General features: G+C 47.2%; 2 protein-coding genes across 5 annotated transcripts in view; one reads left to right on the forward strand and one right to left on the reverse strand.

Moving 5' to 3' along the window:
- The window catches only part of PRKCG (protein kinase C gamma), a 58,260-nt gene extending 57,160 nt beyond the window's left edge, over positions 1-1,100 (reverse strand). Inside the window, exon 1 of the mRNA XM_048517058.1 lies at positions 466-1,100. Within this exon, the coding sequence (XP_048373015.1) occupies positions 466-632 (167 nt within the window). The 5' untranslated portion in view covers positions 633-1,100. The remainder of the gene's footprint in view (positions 1-465) is intronic.
- On the forward strand, positions 936-18,679 carry LOC125444572 (beta-2-glycoprotein 1-like). 4 transcript variants are annotated; one of them, XM_048517061.1, is made up of 9 exons: positions 945-1,094; positions 2,777-3,029; positions 10,487-10,645; positions 11,801-11,986; positions 12,969-13,080; positions 13,229-13,305; positions 13,680-13,859; positions 14,736-14,933; positions 16,119-18,679. In XM_048517061.1, the coding sequence occupies exons 2-9, from the start codon at positions 2,954-2,956 to the stop codon at positions 16,181-16,183; spliced, it is 1,053 nt and encodes a 350-aa protein (XP_048373018.1). In that variant the 5' UTR covers positions 945-1,094; positions 2,777-2,953; the 3' UTR covers positions 16,184-18,679. The 4 variants fall into 4 exon arrangements, with proteins under 4 accessions (XP_048373016.1, XP_048373018.1, XP_048373019.1 ...); XM_048517059.1 differs by lacking the exon at positions 2,777-3,029 and having other exon boundaries at positions 936-1,094; positions 10,491-10,645; XM_048517062.1 differs by lacking the exon at positions 945-1,094 and having other exon boundaries at positions 2,459-3,029; positions 10,487-10,656.
- The last annotated feature ends 571 nt before the right edge of the window (positions 18,680-19,250 follow it).

Consider the following 19,250-nt stretch of genomic DNA (forward strand, 5'->3'; position numbering starts at 1 on the left):
ACATTTATACCCCACCTTTCCACTCGGTTTAAGGCGGCTTACGACAATATGTAAAACATCCCCAGGTAAAAAAAGGCAAAGACAAAACAACAAATCCCAAATTCCCACCCCTCTCCACCTGATAGCTGTGGGGTAAGGCACAAAGGTACGGAAAACACCCCAAAACCAACCCCGACTTTCTCCGACTCGGAGAACTGAACTGTGGCCACACTTTTCCCGAGACCGCCTTCAAAGTCCTGAGGAACTACTAGACACTTGCTTTAGCGCACACCCCAAAGCTGTGATTCTGCAGAGACTAACCCCAACGGAACTGAATGATGGAAGTGGGGGCAGTTATAGGGAAGGGGGCTGCCTGCAAGCTTATGGGACCGGTGCTTTGGGGTTACAAGCCCGAAGCCCAATGGGTTGCAGGGTCAGGGCGAAGGAGGGAGGGATGGGGTAGGGGACCGGAGTTTCTCCTCTCACCAGATGAAGTCCGTGCAGTGGCTGCAGAAGGTGGGCTGCTTGAAGAAGCGGGCGGCGAACTTGTGGCTCTTCACCTCGTGGATGACCTTCTGGCGCAGCGCCCCCTTCCGGCAGAACAGCGGCTTGGCCAGGCACTCGGTCTCGGTGGGGGAGCTCAGCAGCGCCATGGTGGGGCCCCCGCGGAGAAGCCCCTGCGGGAGGGCCGGCGGGGAGAAACCGGGAGATGCCGCTGCGAGGAGGCAGACGGGCGCGGGAGAGAGGGGGAGAGAGGGGGAAAGCGGCGCACGGACGGAGGGGGGGCGAGGAGCCGGGAAACCGGGGTGGGGGGTTCAAAGGGGTCGGTGGTGCAAATGGGCGAGGAATGAGCGGCAAGGAGTGGCGGGGGATGGATGGATGGATGGATGGATGGATGGATGGATGGATGGATGGATGGATGGATGGATGGATGGATGGATGGATGGATGGATGGATGGATGGATGGATGGATGGATGGATGGATGGATGGATGGATGGATGGATGGATGGATGGAGGCAGCCGGGGAGGCGACGAAGGGAGCGATTCCCTGCCAGCGGCAGACGGAAGGAGCAGTGGAAGCTCAGCTCAGCCCGAGAGCGAGCGAAACAAACAGGTTGTGGGGATCTGGGCTGGGTCTTGTTGGACGGGGGAGGGAGGAAGAGGAGGAGGAGGAGTTTCGCGAGGACTTGCTCGCTCGGCGGGCAGCTCTTCCTCCGGAGAGCCCGGGAGTCCCCCACCCCTCCGCGCCCCCGACTCAGCTCAGCCGCTGCCCTCCCGTCTGGGTCCCCCTGTCTTCCCCCATCTTCCGACCGAACCAAGAAGGGGGGGGGGGGCGGGAGTGAGAAGTTGGGCTGCGAAAGGAAGGCTTTGGGGTCGGGCGAAAGCAGAAGACTTTGGGGTCAGGTGCTTTGCAGGAAGGGGTAGGGTGGCCAGAGCTTTAAAAAATGGACCCGTGGATTCTGGGGGGTGGGGGAATAGAATAATCGGGGGGGGGTTGAAAAATCTGGGGCAGACTGTTTCAGGGTGTTTTGCCTCCCCAAGGAAAGGTACACCTGTCAGCACCCACCCATGCCACCGGTGACTTGGCTGGGGTAGGGCAGAATAAAGTTAAAAATATGCCATAAACCTAACGCACTAGGTGCCCATCTGGGTCGTTCCCCAGGCATCGGTGCCTTCTTTCTTGTATTCCCCGAGCAGCTGCGTTGCTGGCTTAGCCAGAGAACCAGACTTGGACTCGGTGGGTCCCTCTCTGTTGTATCCTCAGGAGACCTGGTTGGAGAACTGAACCCAGGCAGATGTTGTTGTTGTTATACTGAAGCTAGAGGAGATGCAGCACTCCCAGGGTTATCCGCGTCTCCCCCCCCCCACACTAAAGAACTGGGTTTTGTACCCTGCTTTTATACCCCTTCCTCTCCCCATAACAGGCACCTGAGGAGGGGCTGAGAGAATCCAGAGAGAACTGTGACTGGCCCAGGATCACCCACAGAGCCATAGAGTTGGGAGAGACCCCAAGGGCCATCCAGTCCAACCCCTTGTCATGCAGGAACACACAAACAAAGCACGCCTACCCGTGTTTCCCCGAATATAAGACAGTGTCTTATATTCATTTTTGCTCCCAAAGATGCACTATGTCTTATTTTCAGGGGATGTCTTATTTTTCTGTGTTCTATTCGTTGGGCATGCTTCCAAACAACAACTTTGCTACCTCTTACTTTCGGGGGATGCCTTATATTTCGCACTTCAGCAAAACCTCTACCTCGTCTTATTTTCAGGGGATGTCTTATATTCGGAGAAACAGGGCAACAGGTGGCCATCCAAGCCTCTGTTTCAAAAAACCTCCAAAGAAGGAGACTCCGCCACACTCCGAGGTAGCGCATTCCAGCGGGCTGGAGCCCCCTGGGGATAGGGCGGTATAGAAATCTAAATGAATGAATGAATGAATGAATGAATGAATGAATGAATGAATGAATGAATGAATGAATGAATGAATGAAGTTCATGTGGAGGAGCAGGGAACTGAACCCGGTTCTCCGGATTAGAGCCTGCCGCTCTCAATCCCGGCACCACGCTGACCCTGCTCTGTTGTCTCACTGCGGGGTTCAGAGTTCCTGGTGATGGTTGGAGAAGGCCGCCCTGCCCTTTGGCACTTTCCAGACCTGGTTAACGAATAACTTTGGGCACAGAGTGGGGGAGAGGGTATATATCCCCCAGGAGAGGTCAACCCCTAGCTGCAAGGCTAACCTGGCTCTCCTAGAAGGTTCCTGTCCAACCCCGCACTGAACCCAACTTTTCCAAGGAACTCGGGAGTACTTGGGTCTCGGCTCCCCACTGTCCGTGCCCTGGAGCCCACAGTTCTTTCGTAACATCGAGGCGATCCCCTGATCTCTTCCGTTGCCTGGCTTTCCTGGAATCTACTAAGTATTACTTCGTCTGAGTCCGGGCCCACCACCATTCTGACCATCACCCAAGGGCCATGTCCGCCTTTGCTACGCTGTTGCTGCTGCTGGCCGTCTCCCCTCTGTATTCAGAAGGCACCGAGCAAATAGCAGGTGAGTCCCTCAATGCCCCCTTCCCTGACTTTCTTTCCCCTTTGTCGATCTGCTTGCTCTTTCTTAAGCTGCTAAACGTCCTCTCCCACAGAATTCCTTCCTGTGCTTAAGAAGAAGATGAAGAGTTGGATTTCTATCCCCCCCCCCTTTCTCTCCTGTAAGAGACTCAAAGGGCCTGACAAACTCCTTTCCCTCCCTCCCTCACAACAAAACACCATGTGAGGTTGGTGGGGCTGAGAGAGCTCCAAAGAACTGGGACCAGCCCAAGGTCACCCAGCTGGCATGTGTGGGAGTGCACAGGCTAATCTGAATTCCCCAGATAAGCCTCCACAGCTCAAGCGGCAGAGCGGGGAATCAAACCTGGTTCCCCCAGATTAGAGTACACCAGCTCTTAACCACTACGCCACTGCTGCTGTGTTTATACTAAGTCCTGCTGTTACTAACAGGGCTGTCTCCCATTCTGAACGCCAACCAAGCAGTTAATGGGGCTGCAATTTTTTGCAGGCCTAGTCAAACAGCACGCTGACCCGGATGGCCCAGACTAGCCTGTTCCCAATCTCAGAAGTTAAGCTGGGCCAGCCCTTAGTATTTGGATAAGAGATCGGCAAGGAAGTGCAGGGTCGCCCCGCAGAGGTAAGGGATGACAAACCACCTCTGTTTATCTCCTGCTTTGCAAGCTTCATAAGGGTTAGGATAAGTTTCCACCATCAGTCAAATAGTGTATTCCTACATGGGCATGAGATTGAAAAGGATGACGGAGCGTGTGCAGGTGCTTCTACCAGCAAAATTGTCTCATGGTAGACCTACCTGGTACACCATGCAAATGGATCCCGGGGAATAGGCTCTCCCCCACCCCACCCCACGCATCTACTGTAGGTCAGACTTGAGCTTTATCACCCAGCGCGGTGTAGTGATTAAGACCAGGTGGATTCTAATCTGGAGAACCGGGTTTGATTCTATGTGGCGGAGGCTTATCTGGTGAACCAGATGCGTTTCCGCACTCCTACATTCCTGCTGGGTGACCTTGGGCTAATCACCGTTCTTGCTGAACTCTCTCAGCCCCACCTACCTCACCAGGTGTCTGTTGTGGGGAGAGGAAGGGAAAGGAGCTTGTAGGCCACTGTGAGTCTCCTTACAGGGGAGAAAGGTAGGGTATAACTCCAAACTCTTCTTCTACTTCTACATGCTCCAGCCATATGGAAAACTGGTGTGTTGGAGTACATCCCCCCCCCCTTCTTCCTAACATTCATCGCCATCTCTTCTGCTATTCTTAGATGCATTTTGCTTCTTTACCTGTTCTGTTCTTTACCTGTTCTGTTCATGCGGTGTTCAGTCACATACCATTCATCTGCCTGTTTAGCCAGCCATCCCTCTGTCTAGGTGGGGAGAGAATCTGCTTCTCTCTGTCTCTGTCTCTTTCTCACACACACACACACACACACACTTCATTTCCAATTATCGATCCGTTGTAATTAATTTGTTGCCTAAGTTTTGTGGGGTTAGAGCCATCCATCTGTCTACAAGCTAGTGCTTTTGGTTACAGTGAAATCACACTTTTCCTGGTCTCAGGTCTCTTTTTTTTTACCCCACAGGGGAAAATGTGATTCCCAATTCCCTTTTCCTCTTCCACGCAGCTAGGATGTCTGTAGTTACGAGTGCAATGTCGGATTGCTGTTCTCTGCGGCAATTTGTTGGGAGGCTCATATCAAGCCAGGATCCGTGTTCCTGTTTCTATTTACCCAGTTTCTAAGATGGCCAAACAAAACGCATTCTGTCCTTTTTATAGAGGTTTTGATAAGCAGATATGTACACTCGAAGCTTTTCACAGCAGGGAGGTAAAGAACGTCACCTAATAATTGCAGCAGATAGAGCTGATATGAAAAGGCAACGACAGTTGATAAGTTGGCCCCTCGATCCTTTTCACACGGGCATAATTGAGCCATCTTTTTAATGGACTCCTTGGTCGCTCAACAAGGCAGCCAGGCAGCCAACCGTGAATGGCTTTTAGCAGCGGTTACGTTTCACTTATTTGACCCGCTATTTTATATAGTGCACCTTTCAATGTTTTACTGCCTACCGGAAGCCTTCAGAGGCAGGGCAGGCGAAACGTTTAAACAAATAAAGACGTATGGCCTCGTAAAGAAGAGGACAATAATTTTTTGGGGTAGATGTTGCTAAAAGGCAAGTTTGCGTCCAAAAATGGTTTTTTTCTCCATCTGGTGGTCGCTGAGAGGCAATACAGCTTCACGCTGAGAAAGGAAGGAAAGGATGCATTTGTGTGAGCACTTTCTTGGAAGGATATAAAAATTCCTCCGACCCTCAAACCCATTCCTCTGCTTGCACGCAAACGCATAAAGGCGCCGTCTCAAGTGCTCTTTAACACTGATTATTAACACACCACCAACCCCTTGTCGTACTCACGGCGATAATGTTTTTCTCCACACTGTGAAAACCAGCTGACTTGTGCATATAAAATGGCCTTCGTGAGCAGGCCAAGACAGTGTTGCTCTGGCCCGCTCAAAGCCTATTAGCATACCCCATTTACTTGATTAAGTCTTTTCTTGGTATGTATACTCACTGTTCCTGTTTGGCCTTTTGGAGATGCTTTAAAACATGTTAATGAGAAATCTCATGGCTGTGATTCTTCAAGGCTCGGCTTCTTCTCCTGGGCCTCCGAAAGTCAAATCTCAGGGCAGGGGTGGGGGTTACATTTAAGGCTCATTCCGCACATGCAGAATAATGCACTTTCAAACTGTTTTCAATGCTCTTTGGAGCTGTGCGGAATGGCAAAATCCACTTGCAAACAGTTGTGAAAGCGGTTTGAAAACACATTATTTTGCGTGTGCGGAAGGGGCCTAAGAGATTGGATGCAGGTTAAGTTTGCCATCAGCTGAATGGAACTAGCCTGCCTCCCCTCCCACCCCATAATATCTCCACCCTCTTCTGGACACGCAGAATAATGCACTTTCAATCCACTTTCAGTGCACTTTGCAGCTGGATTTTACTGTGCAGAATAGCCAAATCCACTTGCAAACAATTGTGAAAGTGGATTGAAAGTGCATTATTCTGCGTGTGCGGAAGGGGCCCTAAATGTTGCTTCTGGGTAATTGGGAGGATTCCAGCAGGTAGGCATGAAGGGGAAACTGGTGAAAACTGCCAATTTAATCTGGATCCAATCCTGCTTCTAGAACACAGGTAGATACATTCACGCACAGGAACTCAACAATACTGTTCAGTGCACAGACAGGCTTTACACATACCGCAACGGCGAAGGAACGCTTGTAATTGCTGATAGCGTATCGGAAAGTGGTTACATGTTTTTACCCCCCTCGCTTCAACCCCGAAAGAGCAAACATAGCCTGGCTTTTACTCAGCAGAGGACAGTGTAAATAACACAACGCACAGCGAGTGGAGTTGAGTCTTCTGCAGCGTGTGATAAGGAGAGGGGAGAGTAAATCTCAGGCAGTGAACCTTGTAATGAAAATAGGCCTGCCTCTTGTTTTTTTTTAAATCTGTGAAACATTAAGAGTACATCAAACAGTATTTGGGACTGGAAGTGCAGAACAAGGGCGAGGGTGGATGTGATGCAAAAACAATGGCAGGGAGCCCTACCCTTTGGATTCTTTGGAAAGCGTCGGGGAAACTGAGATCAACATTACTCAGCCTCGGAACCTTAAAACCAGGACAATTAAAGATGAAATGAAATGAAACGCAAGATGCAGTTATCAATAGGTTTGCACCTGAATTCTCCCCATCACTTAAAAAAAAAAAGCAAATGTAATTTACAAGCAAGGTATATTTTCAGTGGTGGGATCCAAAAATTTTAGTACCAGGTTCCCATGGTGGTGGGAGTTCAAAGCAGTTGGCATTAAGCGCCAAATGGGGCTGGGCGAGGGGCATAGGCCGGGGCGATGGTCTAGGGCATTCAGTGGGGGCGGGGCATTAATAATTTCTCTGTTACTGTAAAAAAAAAAGTTCTTAATTTCCAGCTGGTATCTTTCTGTCCACAATTTGAACTCATTATAGCAAGTCCTATCGTCTACTGCCAACAGAAACAACAACTTCTCCTCTAATTGACTGCCTGTCAAATACTTAATACTTTCAGATACTTAATTTTGTTTCCGGAAATCAAAAGAAGGATACTTTCCTTAAACAAGGAACTTGACCATATTTCTAAAACATGTTTTTTAAAACAGCCCAACAGGGAGAATTATCCCGTTTTCTACCTTCGCTAACCAGCCACATAGGAAACAACAGGACTGTATGATTTTTGGACCTAATGGAATTTCTATCAGAAAAGCAGACCCAATTAGTAACCCCCTCTCGGCACACACAAATAATTAGTAACCCACTCTCGGGAACTGGTGAGAACCTGCTGGATCCCACCTCTGTATATTTTAGCAAAGTACTGATAATGTTCTAGGGGTGTCACTATCATAGAATCGTAGAGTTGGAAGAGACCCCAAGGGCCATCAAGTCCAACCTCCTCCTCCTTCTTCTTTTTCTTCTTCTGGTGGCAATATAAAATTGTAACCCACCCCCCTCAAAAAAAACCATATCAAGAACTGGTAGTGTTTGTGTGAGATGTGAGCTGTTGCAAAGAACCCCTCCCACAAAATTGGGGCAGCCATAGCATTTTCCCCCAACATGTCTATGTTTGTTCTATGGAATAAAAATGTCCAGAAAAAAAGATCTCGACTGAACCCTTGCCAAAAAAAACCAAGTCATGAATTTTTTGCAGAGAAAGTAAGTCATGAATTTTTTGCAGAGAAAGGCCTGTTTTGCAGAGAAAGTAAGGACAGATGGGCGGTGAGGTTCAAAGCAGAATTTGAATGATACAAAATCCTGGCTCCTTCCGCACATGCAGAATAATTCACTTTCAAGCCACTTTCACAATTGTTTGCAAGTGGGTTTGGCTATTCCGCACAGCTGCAAGGCGCATTGAAAGTGGGTTGAAAGTGTGTTATTTTGCATGTGCAGAAGGGGGCTCTGAGCATTTCCTACTGTATACTAAGAACTCAGCAGAGATCTATGAGGTTGGCAATTCGAATCTCAGCTCTGCTCCAAACTCCCTCAGTAGCTGGAGGCGTGGCACTCTCTTTCCCAGCCTCAGACCCCCATCTACAATACCATAGAGTCTACCCGTTTTGCCTTACAGATCTGTTGCAAGGATTACTGTGGTTATAAAGGCGAAACTCTTAGGATACTGAAAATTCCAATCTAGTGCTAAATAACAGTGGAACTGTGTGAAAGTAGAAAGAAAGAAAGAAAGAAAGAAAGAAAGAAAGAAAGAAAGAAAGAAAGAAAGAAAGAAAGAAAGAAAGAAAGAAAGAAAGAAAGAAAGAAAGAAAGAAAGAAAGAAAGAAAGAAAGAAAGAAAGAAAGAAAGAAAGAAAGAAAGAAAGAAAGAAAAGAAAGAAAGAAAAGAAAGAAAGAAAAGAAAAGAAAGAAAGAAAGAAAGAAAGAAAGAAAGAAAGAGGGAGAGAGGGAGAGAGGGAGAGAGGGAGGCAGGGAGGGAAAGAAAGAAAGAAAGAAAGAAAGAAAGAAAGAAAGAAAGAAAGAAAGAAAGAAAGAAAGAAAGAAAGAAAGAAAGAAAGAAAGAAAGAAAGAAAGAAAGAAGGAGGGAGGGAGGGAAGGAAAGAAAGAAAGAAAGAAAGAAAGAAAGAAAGAAAGAAAGAAAGAAAGAAAGAAAGAAAGAAAGAAAGAAAGAAAGAAAGAAAGAAAGAAAGAAAGAAAGAGACACTACCAGTCAAGCACTGACACCTCATTAAAGTGGATTATATGGGATTTTTTTTTCTCTGAAACTCCTATAAAGTTGGCTGAAAGCCAAGCTCCTTTGCCTCGGCATTCTGCCTTCCCCTTTCTTTCCTCCCCTCCTCTCGCTTATTCCCAGCTGTCAGCTAGCTGCCTTCTATTCCATCCCAAAATATATGCAAATTATCCCAAATATTGGTTTGTTTTTATGCGCTCATGACTCGCTGGGGCCAACAAGTCACTCTATTTTGTGGAAGCCGAATGTTTATTCTAAACTGGTAATGCTTTTTCCTTTTCTTTTTTAAAAACGTGTTTGTTCAACAGATCTATTCAAATTACGGTTTGGGTTATGTTACAATTTGGGAGGGGGGGGGAACAAAGGCCCAATCCGTTTTTCAGTCAGTTTGATGCCTTCCAGGCAACCAGACCCACATGGCGGGAACCGGGGGCACTGTGAGGGAAATGAGGCATGGCGTAAAAATGAGGTTCTGCTGAGGGGCACTTGAGAAGCACTCTGGGAGGAAATGAACCAAGACTCCTCACTCCTCCAGTTTTACACAAGGGGAAAAGATGAAGCAGATTTACTATGAAGCACAGTGCGGCGGTCCACTTTACGGGGCAGACTTAGGGATCACACTAAAGGCAGAGGTGGGATCCAGCAGGTTCTCACAGGTTCCCGAGAGTAGGTTACTAATGATTTGTGTGTGCCGAGAGGGGGTTACTAATTGGTGATTTTGCCACGTGGTTTTTGCCTTAGTTACGCCCCTCCTCTCAGCAGTACTGCGCAGAACTTGAAGCAGTCTAGCAGGAGGTGCACCAGTGTGTGTGGCAGCCTGCGCCTGCGTGCATTCGTTTCCTGCCCAAGGACCGGCGCAGCGGCTGCGTCCTTGCCACAGCCTCGCCCAGGAATGCCCCGCCCCCATAATGCCCGGCCACGCCCCCGTTGTGCCCCGCCCAGCCCCGTTGGTGCTACGCCACAGTTTGAATCCCACCACCATGGGAACCTGTTACTAACATTTTTGGATCCCACCACTGGCTAAAGGGCAATGATCAATTATTCATTTATGGTAATATTTTTACCACAGAGAGAGGGAGAACCAACGTGGTGTAGTGGTTAAGAGCAGGTGCACTCTAACCTGGAGAACCGGGTTTGATTCCCCACTCTGCCACTTGAGCTGTGGAGGCTTATCTGGGGAACCAGATCAGCTTGTACACCCCTACACATGCCAACTGGGTGACCTTGGGCCAGGGCTGGAGCGAGGGGGAACTACACCTGGGGCATGCTTGTGTGCTGCATCCCTGCCACGCCCCCGCCGGCCACAGGCCCAGTGCATTGCACGCACCCCCATCCCCTTGGCGCTACGCTACTGCCTTGGGCTAGTCACAGTTCCTCAGAGCTCTCTCAGCCCCACCCACCTCACAGGGTGTTTGTTGTGGGGGGGGAGGGAAAGGAGATTTTAAGCCCCTTCAGTCTCCTTATAGGAGAGAAAGGGGGGATATAAATCCAAACTCTTCTGTTCTTCTACTACATGGATCTTTGGCTGTAGGTATTAACCCTCTTGGGCCATCTTGAAGGGGAACTTTCCTTTGTCTCCTCTACATAGCAAACAGATAGGAATATTATATTATGGCACGTGAGCAAGTCCATCCCAAATCTCCTTCCTTGACACTGTTTTCAATGCCTAACCCTTTCTTATTTTCCAGCTAGGAATACGGCAGACCCCAAATGCCCGTCTCGGAAGAACAGCACCACGGAGCTGAGAGGGCAGACGTGCCTGAAGAGCTGTGCCCGCGGCACTCGCCAGTGCAAATCCCGGACGTGTCTGTGCGATGGGGCATGTGGCCTGAGCTGTGTTTCACCAGGTATGAAGAAGGTATAGATTAGCCATACATTAGTTGGGGGGGGGGGGGGTTCCCTCACTACATATACCGGTTGAACAAGTAAAAGTGTTCTGGTGAACACTGGATTGAGTTGCTTATTGTCTTACAAGAGCCAGCGTGGTGTAGTGGTTAAGAGCAGGTGGATTCTAATCTGGACAACCGGGTTTGATTCCCCACTCCTCCACCTGAGTGGCGGAGGCTTATTTGGTGAACCGGATGTTTCCCCATTCCTGCATTCCTACTGAGTGACCTTTGGCTAGTCACAGTTCTTCAGAACTCTCTCAGCCCCACCTGCCTTTCTAGGTGAGACAGCCTGCATGGTGTAGTGGTTAAGAGCAGGTGGATTCTAATCTGGAGAACCGGGTTTGATTCCCCACTCCTCCACCTGAGTGGCAGAGGCTTATCTGGTAAGGTGAGGTGAGGTGTGGTGGTGGTAGAGGGGGTGGGGGAGAGACTTCCGGTTTCTGCCATCCGGAGAGGTTGCTTTTCACCCAGCTCTCCCCCTTTCAAAGATAAATTTTAATTTAGTTTATCTTTTACACCTTTTACTCTTAATATTATTTTAATCTTTGGAATGTTTTCACTGTTCAAGGGCAGAGCCCTTTAATGTTTGTATTTTGCGGAGTGGAGCTGAGCGTCCTCTCAGCCGCCTCTTTTATTACCTGTCTTAGAATGACTATGGAAAATGAGGCTTGAATTGGATGAAAGGCTGCCTTAAATATTGTTTTAACTATTTACTTGAAAGGGATTTTAACAGGTTTAAAAAAGATTTTTATCAGGTATTATAAAAGGATTTTAACCATTTTTAATTCAACCAAGATGGCGGTGAAAGGCTGAAATGCCGTGAGCTCGTATTTTTAACTTTATGTTTATTTTCAGTTCTTATCTGGTGAACCAGATGGGTTTCCAAACTTCTACATTCCTGCTGGGTGACCTCGGGCTAGTCACAGTTCTTCGGAACTCTCTCAACCCCACTGACCTCACAGGGTGTCTGTTGTGGGGAGAGGAAGGGAAAGGAGCTTGTAAGCCACCTTGAGTCTCCTTACAGGAGAGAAAGGTGGGATATAAATCCAAAACTCTTCTCTCTTCTTCTTCTCCTCATCGTTTCTCCCCGCCCCCTTATTGTGTTCATCCAAGATTCCCGCTGCCCGTGGCCAGTGACCATTAACAATGCTGAGACACGTCTGATCCAGGAATCCAGGACTTTTGGGGACTACATGGAGGTGATATGCAACTCTGGTTTTATGACAGCAGACGGACAGAGAGTGGCAACGAGCCGCTGTCAGGGAGACCGGAAGTGGAGCTTCACAGCACCTTGTGAAGGTAACTGACTGTTTCTCGCCAGCATCAGCAATAAATGAATATGTTTTGCTGTCATGGATAGTCACCTGAGATCTTTAGCCAGCGTGGTGTAGTGGTTAAGAGCAGGTGGATTCTAATCTGGAGAACTGGGTTTGATTCCCCGCTCTTCCACCTGAGTGGCGGAGTTGCCTGGTGAACCAGATGTGCTTCCTTACTTCTACATTTCTGCTGGGTGACCTTGGGCTAGTCACAGTTCTTCAGAACTGTCTCAGCCCCACCTACCTCACAAGATGTCTGTTGTGGGGAGAGGAAGGGAAAGGAACTTGTAAGAGCAGCAGTGGCATAGGAGGGTAAGAGCTCGTGTATCTAATCTGGAGGAACCAGGTTTGATTCTCCGCTCTGCCGCCTGAGCTGTGGAGGCTTATCTGGGGAATTCAGATTAGCCTGTGCACTCCCACACACGCCAGCTGGGTGACCTTGGGCTAGTCACAGCTTCTTGGAGCTCTATCAGTCCCACCTACCTCACAGGGTGTTTGTTGTGAGGGGGGAAGGGCAAGGAGATTGTAAGCCCCTTTGAGTCTCCTACAGGAGAGAAAGGGGGGATATAAATCCAAACTCCTACTCCTACTCCTCTTCTTCTTCTTCTTCTTCTTCTTCTTCTTCTTCTTCTTCTTCTTCTTCTTCTTCTTCTTCTTCTTCTTCTTCTTCTTCGACACCTTGAGTCTCCTTACAGGAGAGGATGGTGGGGTATAAATCCAAACTTCTATTACTACTACTACTACTACTACTACTACTACTACTACTACTACTACTACTACTACTACTACTACTACTACTACTCTTCTTCTTCTTCTTCTTCTTCTTCTTCTTCTTCTTCTTCTGTCTAGTACAGTACATGATGGCCATTGGCCAATGATTTCAGCAAATGGACCAATGATTCCTAAACCTTTGAACTAATTTGCATATACGTGACATGTCTCCTCTCTCCCCGTTTTCCCCCCAGATATTACTACTTCCCCATCCGTTTGTGAACCTCCGCCAGAAATTGAAAATGGCTTCCACGCAGATGGCCCCTACCAGATAGACGGGGAAGTACATTACTGGTGTGACTACGGGTGCGTAAAATGTGTCCCTCCCCAACTACCCACTGAAAAGTAGCACCCGATTCTGAATGCTATGCTATCCCGTACTTGGATGTACATGGAAGGCGAATGAGTCCACTCCACAAACTTTTAATACGATCCTTTCTCCAATGCTTCACAGATACCGTCTGGAGGGGGCCAGTACCCTCTTATGCCAGGAGAACCGGGAGTGGTCCCACAAGGCCCCAACCTGTCAACGTAAGTTGTCAAAGACCATGCTGGTGAAGGAGAACTTTCTTGACACTGTATTGTCGAAGGCTTTCACGGCCGAAATCACTTGGGTGCTGTGTGGTTTCCGGGCTGTATGGCCATGTTCTAGCAGCATTCTCTCCTGACTTTTCGCCTGCATCTGTGGCTGGCATCTTCAGAGGATTCTTGACACTGTTTGGCAGGTTAGGCTGAGAAAAGTACGGGAGTTTGTGTGTAACGGGTCTCCCAGTGAGTTCCATAGGAAAGCAGGGATCAGTTTATCCATCCCCACATCTGTTTCATCCACTTCTTAACTCAGTTGCTCATTTTTTTTTAGATGTTAATGGATTCAACAGGAACTTCTCCTTTTTCTCTCTTCCTAGCTGTTTATTGCTCACGCCCTGCCGATATTGCTAACGGAGCTGTGGTTAATGTGAACAAGTCTCAGCACCCAGTGGGAACGGTGATCTTTTATTTGTGCAACAAGGAATTCTATTTAGATGGCTCCTACAGAGGGATCTGCTTGGAGAATGGAAACTGGTCCCAGCCGCCGGCCTGCAGAGGTACTTCCCTCCTCTTTGCATTGAAACAAAATTTTACCAAGAGTGGTGTCGTGGTTAAGAGCAGGTTCGCTCTAATCTGGGCAACAGGGCTTGAGTCCCCGCTCTGCCACTTGAGCTGTGGGGGGCTTATCTGGGGAACCAGATTAGCTTGTGCACTCCAAAACACGCCAGCTGGGTGACCTTGGGCTAGTCACAGTTCTTCGGAGCTCTCTCAGCCCCACCCACCTCACAGGGTGTTTGGGGGGGGGGTAGGGAAAGGAGATTTTAAGCCCCTTCAGTCTCCTTATAGGAGAGAAAGGAGGATATAAATCCAAACTCTTCTTCTACTACTACTACTAAAACTACTACATGGATCTTTGGCCGTAGGTATCAACCCTCTTGGGCCACCTTGCAGAGGGGGACTTTCCTTTGTCTCCTCTGCATAGCAACCAGATAGGGATACTATATTATGGCACGTGAGCAAGTCCATCCCAAATCTCCTTCCTTGACACTGTTTTCAATGCCTCACCCTTCCTTATTTCCCAGCTAGGAATATGGCAGACCCCAAATGCCCGTCTCGGATTAGCTTGTGCACTCCAAAACATGCCAGCTGGGTGACCTTGGGCTAGTCACAGTTCTTCGGAGTTCTCTCAGCCTCACCCATCTCACAGGGTGTTTGTTGTGGGGAGGGGGGAAAGGAAAGGAGATTGTCAGCCCCTTTGAGTCTCCTTACAGGAGAGAAAGGGGGGATAGAGATCCAACTCTTCCTCTTCCTCTTCCTCTTCTTCTATCCCGAAATTCTTATGCCCAAATCCTTCCCTTTCCTATATTTGCCATCTTATGCCAATGAGCTCCCCTTGGACAGAAATCAGGGTGTTTCCTTCATTTCCTATCCAGCTCGATGTCCCATCCATGCTCAGAGAAGCCGAGTGGTGTACAAAGGCCGCAAACTCTGGATCGATGAGATCCCCGGGAAGGAAGTTCACCACGGAGAATCCGTCACATTTTTCTGCCGTAGCCAGAACAAGACCTGTAGCCTTCAAGCCGAAAGCCAATGTTTTGATGGGTTGTTGAAGCTGCCTTCCTGCTACAACGGTGAGACAATGAACAAATGAAGATACCAATGAAATAAATGTTGGGGTTAGGTTGAGCAGATGAGGGAAAAAATTATCTGGAACTGGATCATGAATACTATGAACATAAGAACTGGCCTGCTGGATCAGACCAGAGTCCATCTAGTCCAGCACTCTGCTACTCGCAGTGGCCCACCAGGTGCCTTTGGGAGCTCCCATGCAGGAGGTAAAAGCAATGGCCTTCTGCTGCTGCTGCTCTTGAGCACCTGGTCTGCTAAGGCATTTGCAATCTGAGATCAAGGCAGATCAAGACTGGTAGCCATAGATCGACTTCATAAATCTGTCCAAGCCCTTTTTAAAGCCATCCAGGTTAGTAGCCATCACCACCTCCTGTGGCAGCATATTCCAAACACCAATCACATGTTGTGTGAAGAAGTGTTTCCTTTTATTAGTCCTAATTCTTCCCCCCAGCTACCATGTCACAGTCTCCAAACAATGTATTGGTAGCGCCAGCCGTCTCTCATGAGATATGGCCAAAGATATATAGTTCTACATAGCAACCCTGATTAAGGCTTCACTTAGAATATTTTTCACAGGAAAGTCCAGCACTTCATTAAAACACATTCTAAGCTCTATACAAACGAAAACATCTCCTTCTGGAAGCCAGCGCAGTGTAGTGGTTAAGAGCAGGTGAATTCTAATCTGGAGAACCGGGTTTGATTCCCCATTCCTCCACCTGAGTGGCAGAGGCTTATCTGGTGAACCAGATGTGTTTCTGCACTCCTACATTCCTGCTGGGTGACCTTGGGCTAGTCATAGTTCTCCCTGAACTCTCTCAGCCCCACATGCCTCACAAGGTGTCTGTTATGGGGGGAGGAAGGGAAAGGAGCTTGTCAGCCACCTTGAGTCTCCTTACAGGAGAGAAAGGTGGGATATAAATCCGAACTCTTCTTCTCCTTACCTCCATAACAAAAACTGTGCAAGCAGAAAAAAACATGAGTAAGAACCAGAGTATATTTGCATAATTAAGTATAATTGCAAGATTTACTGGAGGATCAAAATATTGGGACAGCACAGAGCTAGCGCAGAAACTTGGGTGCTCTGTTTTTAGATATCCTGTCAGCTTTTCCTGATTGAAGCAAAGGGTGGGGCTCATACATATAAAAGAAGGAGGGGCTATTTTAATTTCTTTTCTCTCTGCTTTCAGAACCCACCTATCTGCAGTACCACCTATTCCCTAGAAGAGTGGTATCAGAAATACCCGAATGCTGAACGTTCCACAACTTCTTACTGCTCCAAATAGATGCCCTCTTCTATAGATTGCGGCTGGACTGATGTCTTGAAGGAGCAGAAAAGACCACTGGGTTATTTAAATGGCGCACATGTAAAAGTTTTACACAGTTGACACCATTACAGGAAACTAGACTGCGATTTAACACTTGTCGCAAATTTGGAATAGTCTATTTCTAGGAAAGGGAAAGGAGAGAAAAAGGCGACGCTTGGCTTCAGTTTGTTTCACCTATCAGCAAATTCTAGTGTCAAGTTTTCTCCCAGCCTTTTATCACATTAAAAGCAAGCTGATATATTCGCTGCGATGGTGGAAATAGAAGAGAGGGATCAAAGGCGGGAGGAGGATGGGATGGGAGTTACATTAATCCCAGACTTTGGTATTATCCTTTGCGTTGACAGTGTGGAGGGGAGGCATACATTAAAATGTAATTCAATATATTCCATATGGCAAGATAATACAGCGCCAGATTTTTCTCCCAGTTCCCCAATTAAACTCAATTAAAAATGCTGGATTCTGGAGAAAAGCAGGGTAAATATAATGTAATTAATTAATGAGTTCATTATATCAAAACACATTTCAAATGTTTGATATGAGCAAATAATAACAATGCTGATTTAAAATAGAAATCTGGTTGAGGATTTTGGCAGTATAGAGGAAACCCTTTTGGGCAACACCTTTTAGGTAGTACCGTAGTTATTTTCCAGGAAAGGGAAGAGACATTTCCAAGAATACAAATATCCAATCCAGCAAACCCAGTTCCAGATTATTTGTTTCTTCACTCTCTCCTTTCTACCTTTGAGCCAATCTGTGTTTTGGCAAAGGAAGCTTGTTTGGTTAGGAGTCACAATTGATCGTCTGTGGAGTGGTTAGTGTCAGACTATGATCTGGGGGACCCTAGTTTGAATGACCGCTCTGCCACGGAAGTTCACTAGGTGACCAGGTGGATGAGAGGAGAGAAAAATGAAATACTATGGATCGCCATTGAAGAGAAAGGAAATGAAGTAAATAAGTGGACTCAAACATCATACACCAGTTAGTAGACACAGAAATTCCATCTCCACATCTGTCTCTCTGCCACCTAAGTTTGAATGAACCTCCAGAGAGGTTAATTTCTCCCAATGGAAGATGAATCCATTTCATCTTCCAAGATTTCAGTCTGGTTTCTTGGGTCCAGATCTGAAAAGATAGATAAGCAAAAGGCTGCTCCGTTCCAGCAGACGTAAAGAAATCCAGTTTCGAGTGTCTTCACTCTTTTCCCAGTGTTGTCCATTCCAATTGTCCATTCCAATCAGGAAATAATTCACAGGAGACCCAAACGAGCTGGCTTATGAATCCAGATCGAGTTTTCTCTCTGCACTCCTTAGGAGAGCTTATTAGTTTGCTGTTGTGGTTCTGTGCACAGAAATCCCTTTCAGTTTTCCTAGCCCCATAAATCATCTGCTTTTCCTCTCCACCTCTGTGCCTTGTTTATTCTTCTTCCTCAGGCTGCATGGCTGGATTGATAAATCAGCACCGCTGGGATTTCACCATAGGGCTTTCTACACGTTAATGCAGTTTCATTCAAAGTCCACAACACTAAATAATGCTCTGTATTTATACAATGTGTGTCAGCCATTGAGCGGACTTCACAAACATTAATCTTAGTCATCCCTGAGAAAGGGCTGGAAAGTAGGTCTGTATTATTATTTATCAGCGGTGTGTGGTGGACCCGCTGAGGGAAAAAAAACAGTGATGAGTTTGTTCTTGAGGGCAAAAAGTCTTGAACCAGGAATTTCTAGCACATGTTGGCCTTGTGGCTGCTGAACCATATCAGCAACCTTTACACCCAGGCTGCGTTTACACAACCCAGTAAACCATCATTTGGTGAAACTCTTATTATTTGTGACATGAATACAGACAGTCCGATAGGCATCCACTTTGGATTTCAAACTAGGATTAGTGGTCACTTAGGACCCTGTTTGTCCTAATTGTGCATTGATGAGACATCTGAGTTTACAAACAATAGGTTTTTTTTACATGCAGGGTCCCTCCCGGCTACCTTACCATAGATCTTGCAGCCCAGTGAAGTTGTCTTCTCTGTTGGGAGACAGAAACAGACAAACTACGGTTCATACAGAAACCACCATTTTGTTACAGAGCTCTAAAAGACAAAAACAGAGTTTGTCACACAATCCATGGTTTGTCATGATGTCTGACTACAACCCTAGCAATAAGTTTTCCCTACACACATGGATTAGGCTCAGGGAAATGAAGAAAGACATTTAAACCACAACAAAATTGAATGTAAACAGTGATGATAATACAGCAAACATTCAGTCTTAATCCTGTACTGGTTCAAAGCTTCATATTAATGTAGTATCAAGGGAGAGGAACGGTTATGTAAAGGCAGGCATTTAAGAAATATGCTTATGGGGAGATTAGGTACAAAGCAGATACTGCCCAACACTCATATAAATCCATCTGTATATAATAAACCATACTTGATACATAACGTGTGACCTTATGCTTGCTATACAACTCATAGGAAACCCAAGATTCCTCTGGTGGAATAGTGAGGATTTTAGGGTCATCGCTTTTTCTGGGTAAGCTCCTATGCCAGTGGTGGCGAACCTTTGGCACTCCAGATGTTATGGACTACAGTTCCCATCAGCTCCATGCTGGCCATGCTGGCAGGGGCTGATGGGAATTGTAGTCCATAACATCTGGAGTGCCAAAGGTTCGCCACCATGGTCCTATGCCATTCAAAACCCACATGACAGTGAGACCTTAAAGAGGAAAAGCTTTCCCCACTACTGTAGACATTTTCAATAAACTAATTTTCCCTCCTGCCTTCCCCTCCTCCACCATTTTGGGCACCATTTTGTGAGTTTAAGGTAGAGGGTGATGAGTGAATGAAGCCATTTCTGTGTGACCATTTTAAGCTCTTCACAGGAACAGTGAAATGCAAACAGCTAGGGAAACTCTCTCCTCTAGTGAGGGAATATTTTTAGGGCGTGGTGTGCCAATGGCACAACAGCATTTCCGGTGAATACCTGGAAGTGATGTCAC

This window comes from Sphaerodactylus townsendi, linkage group LG15 (assembly GCF_021028975.2).
Source record: "Sphaerodactylus townsendi isolate TG3544 linkage group LG15, MPM_Stown_v2.3, whole genome shotgun sequence".
NCBI classification, from domain to species: domain Eukaryota; kingdom Metazoa; phylum Chordata; class Lepidosauria; order Squamata; family Sphaerodactylidae; genus Sphaerodactylus; species Sphaerodactylus townsendi.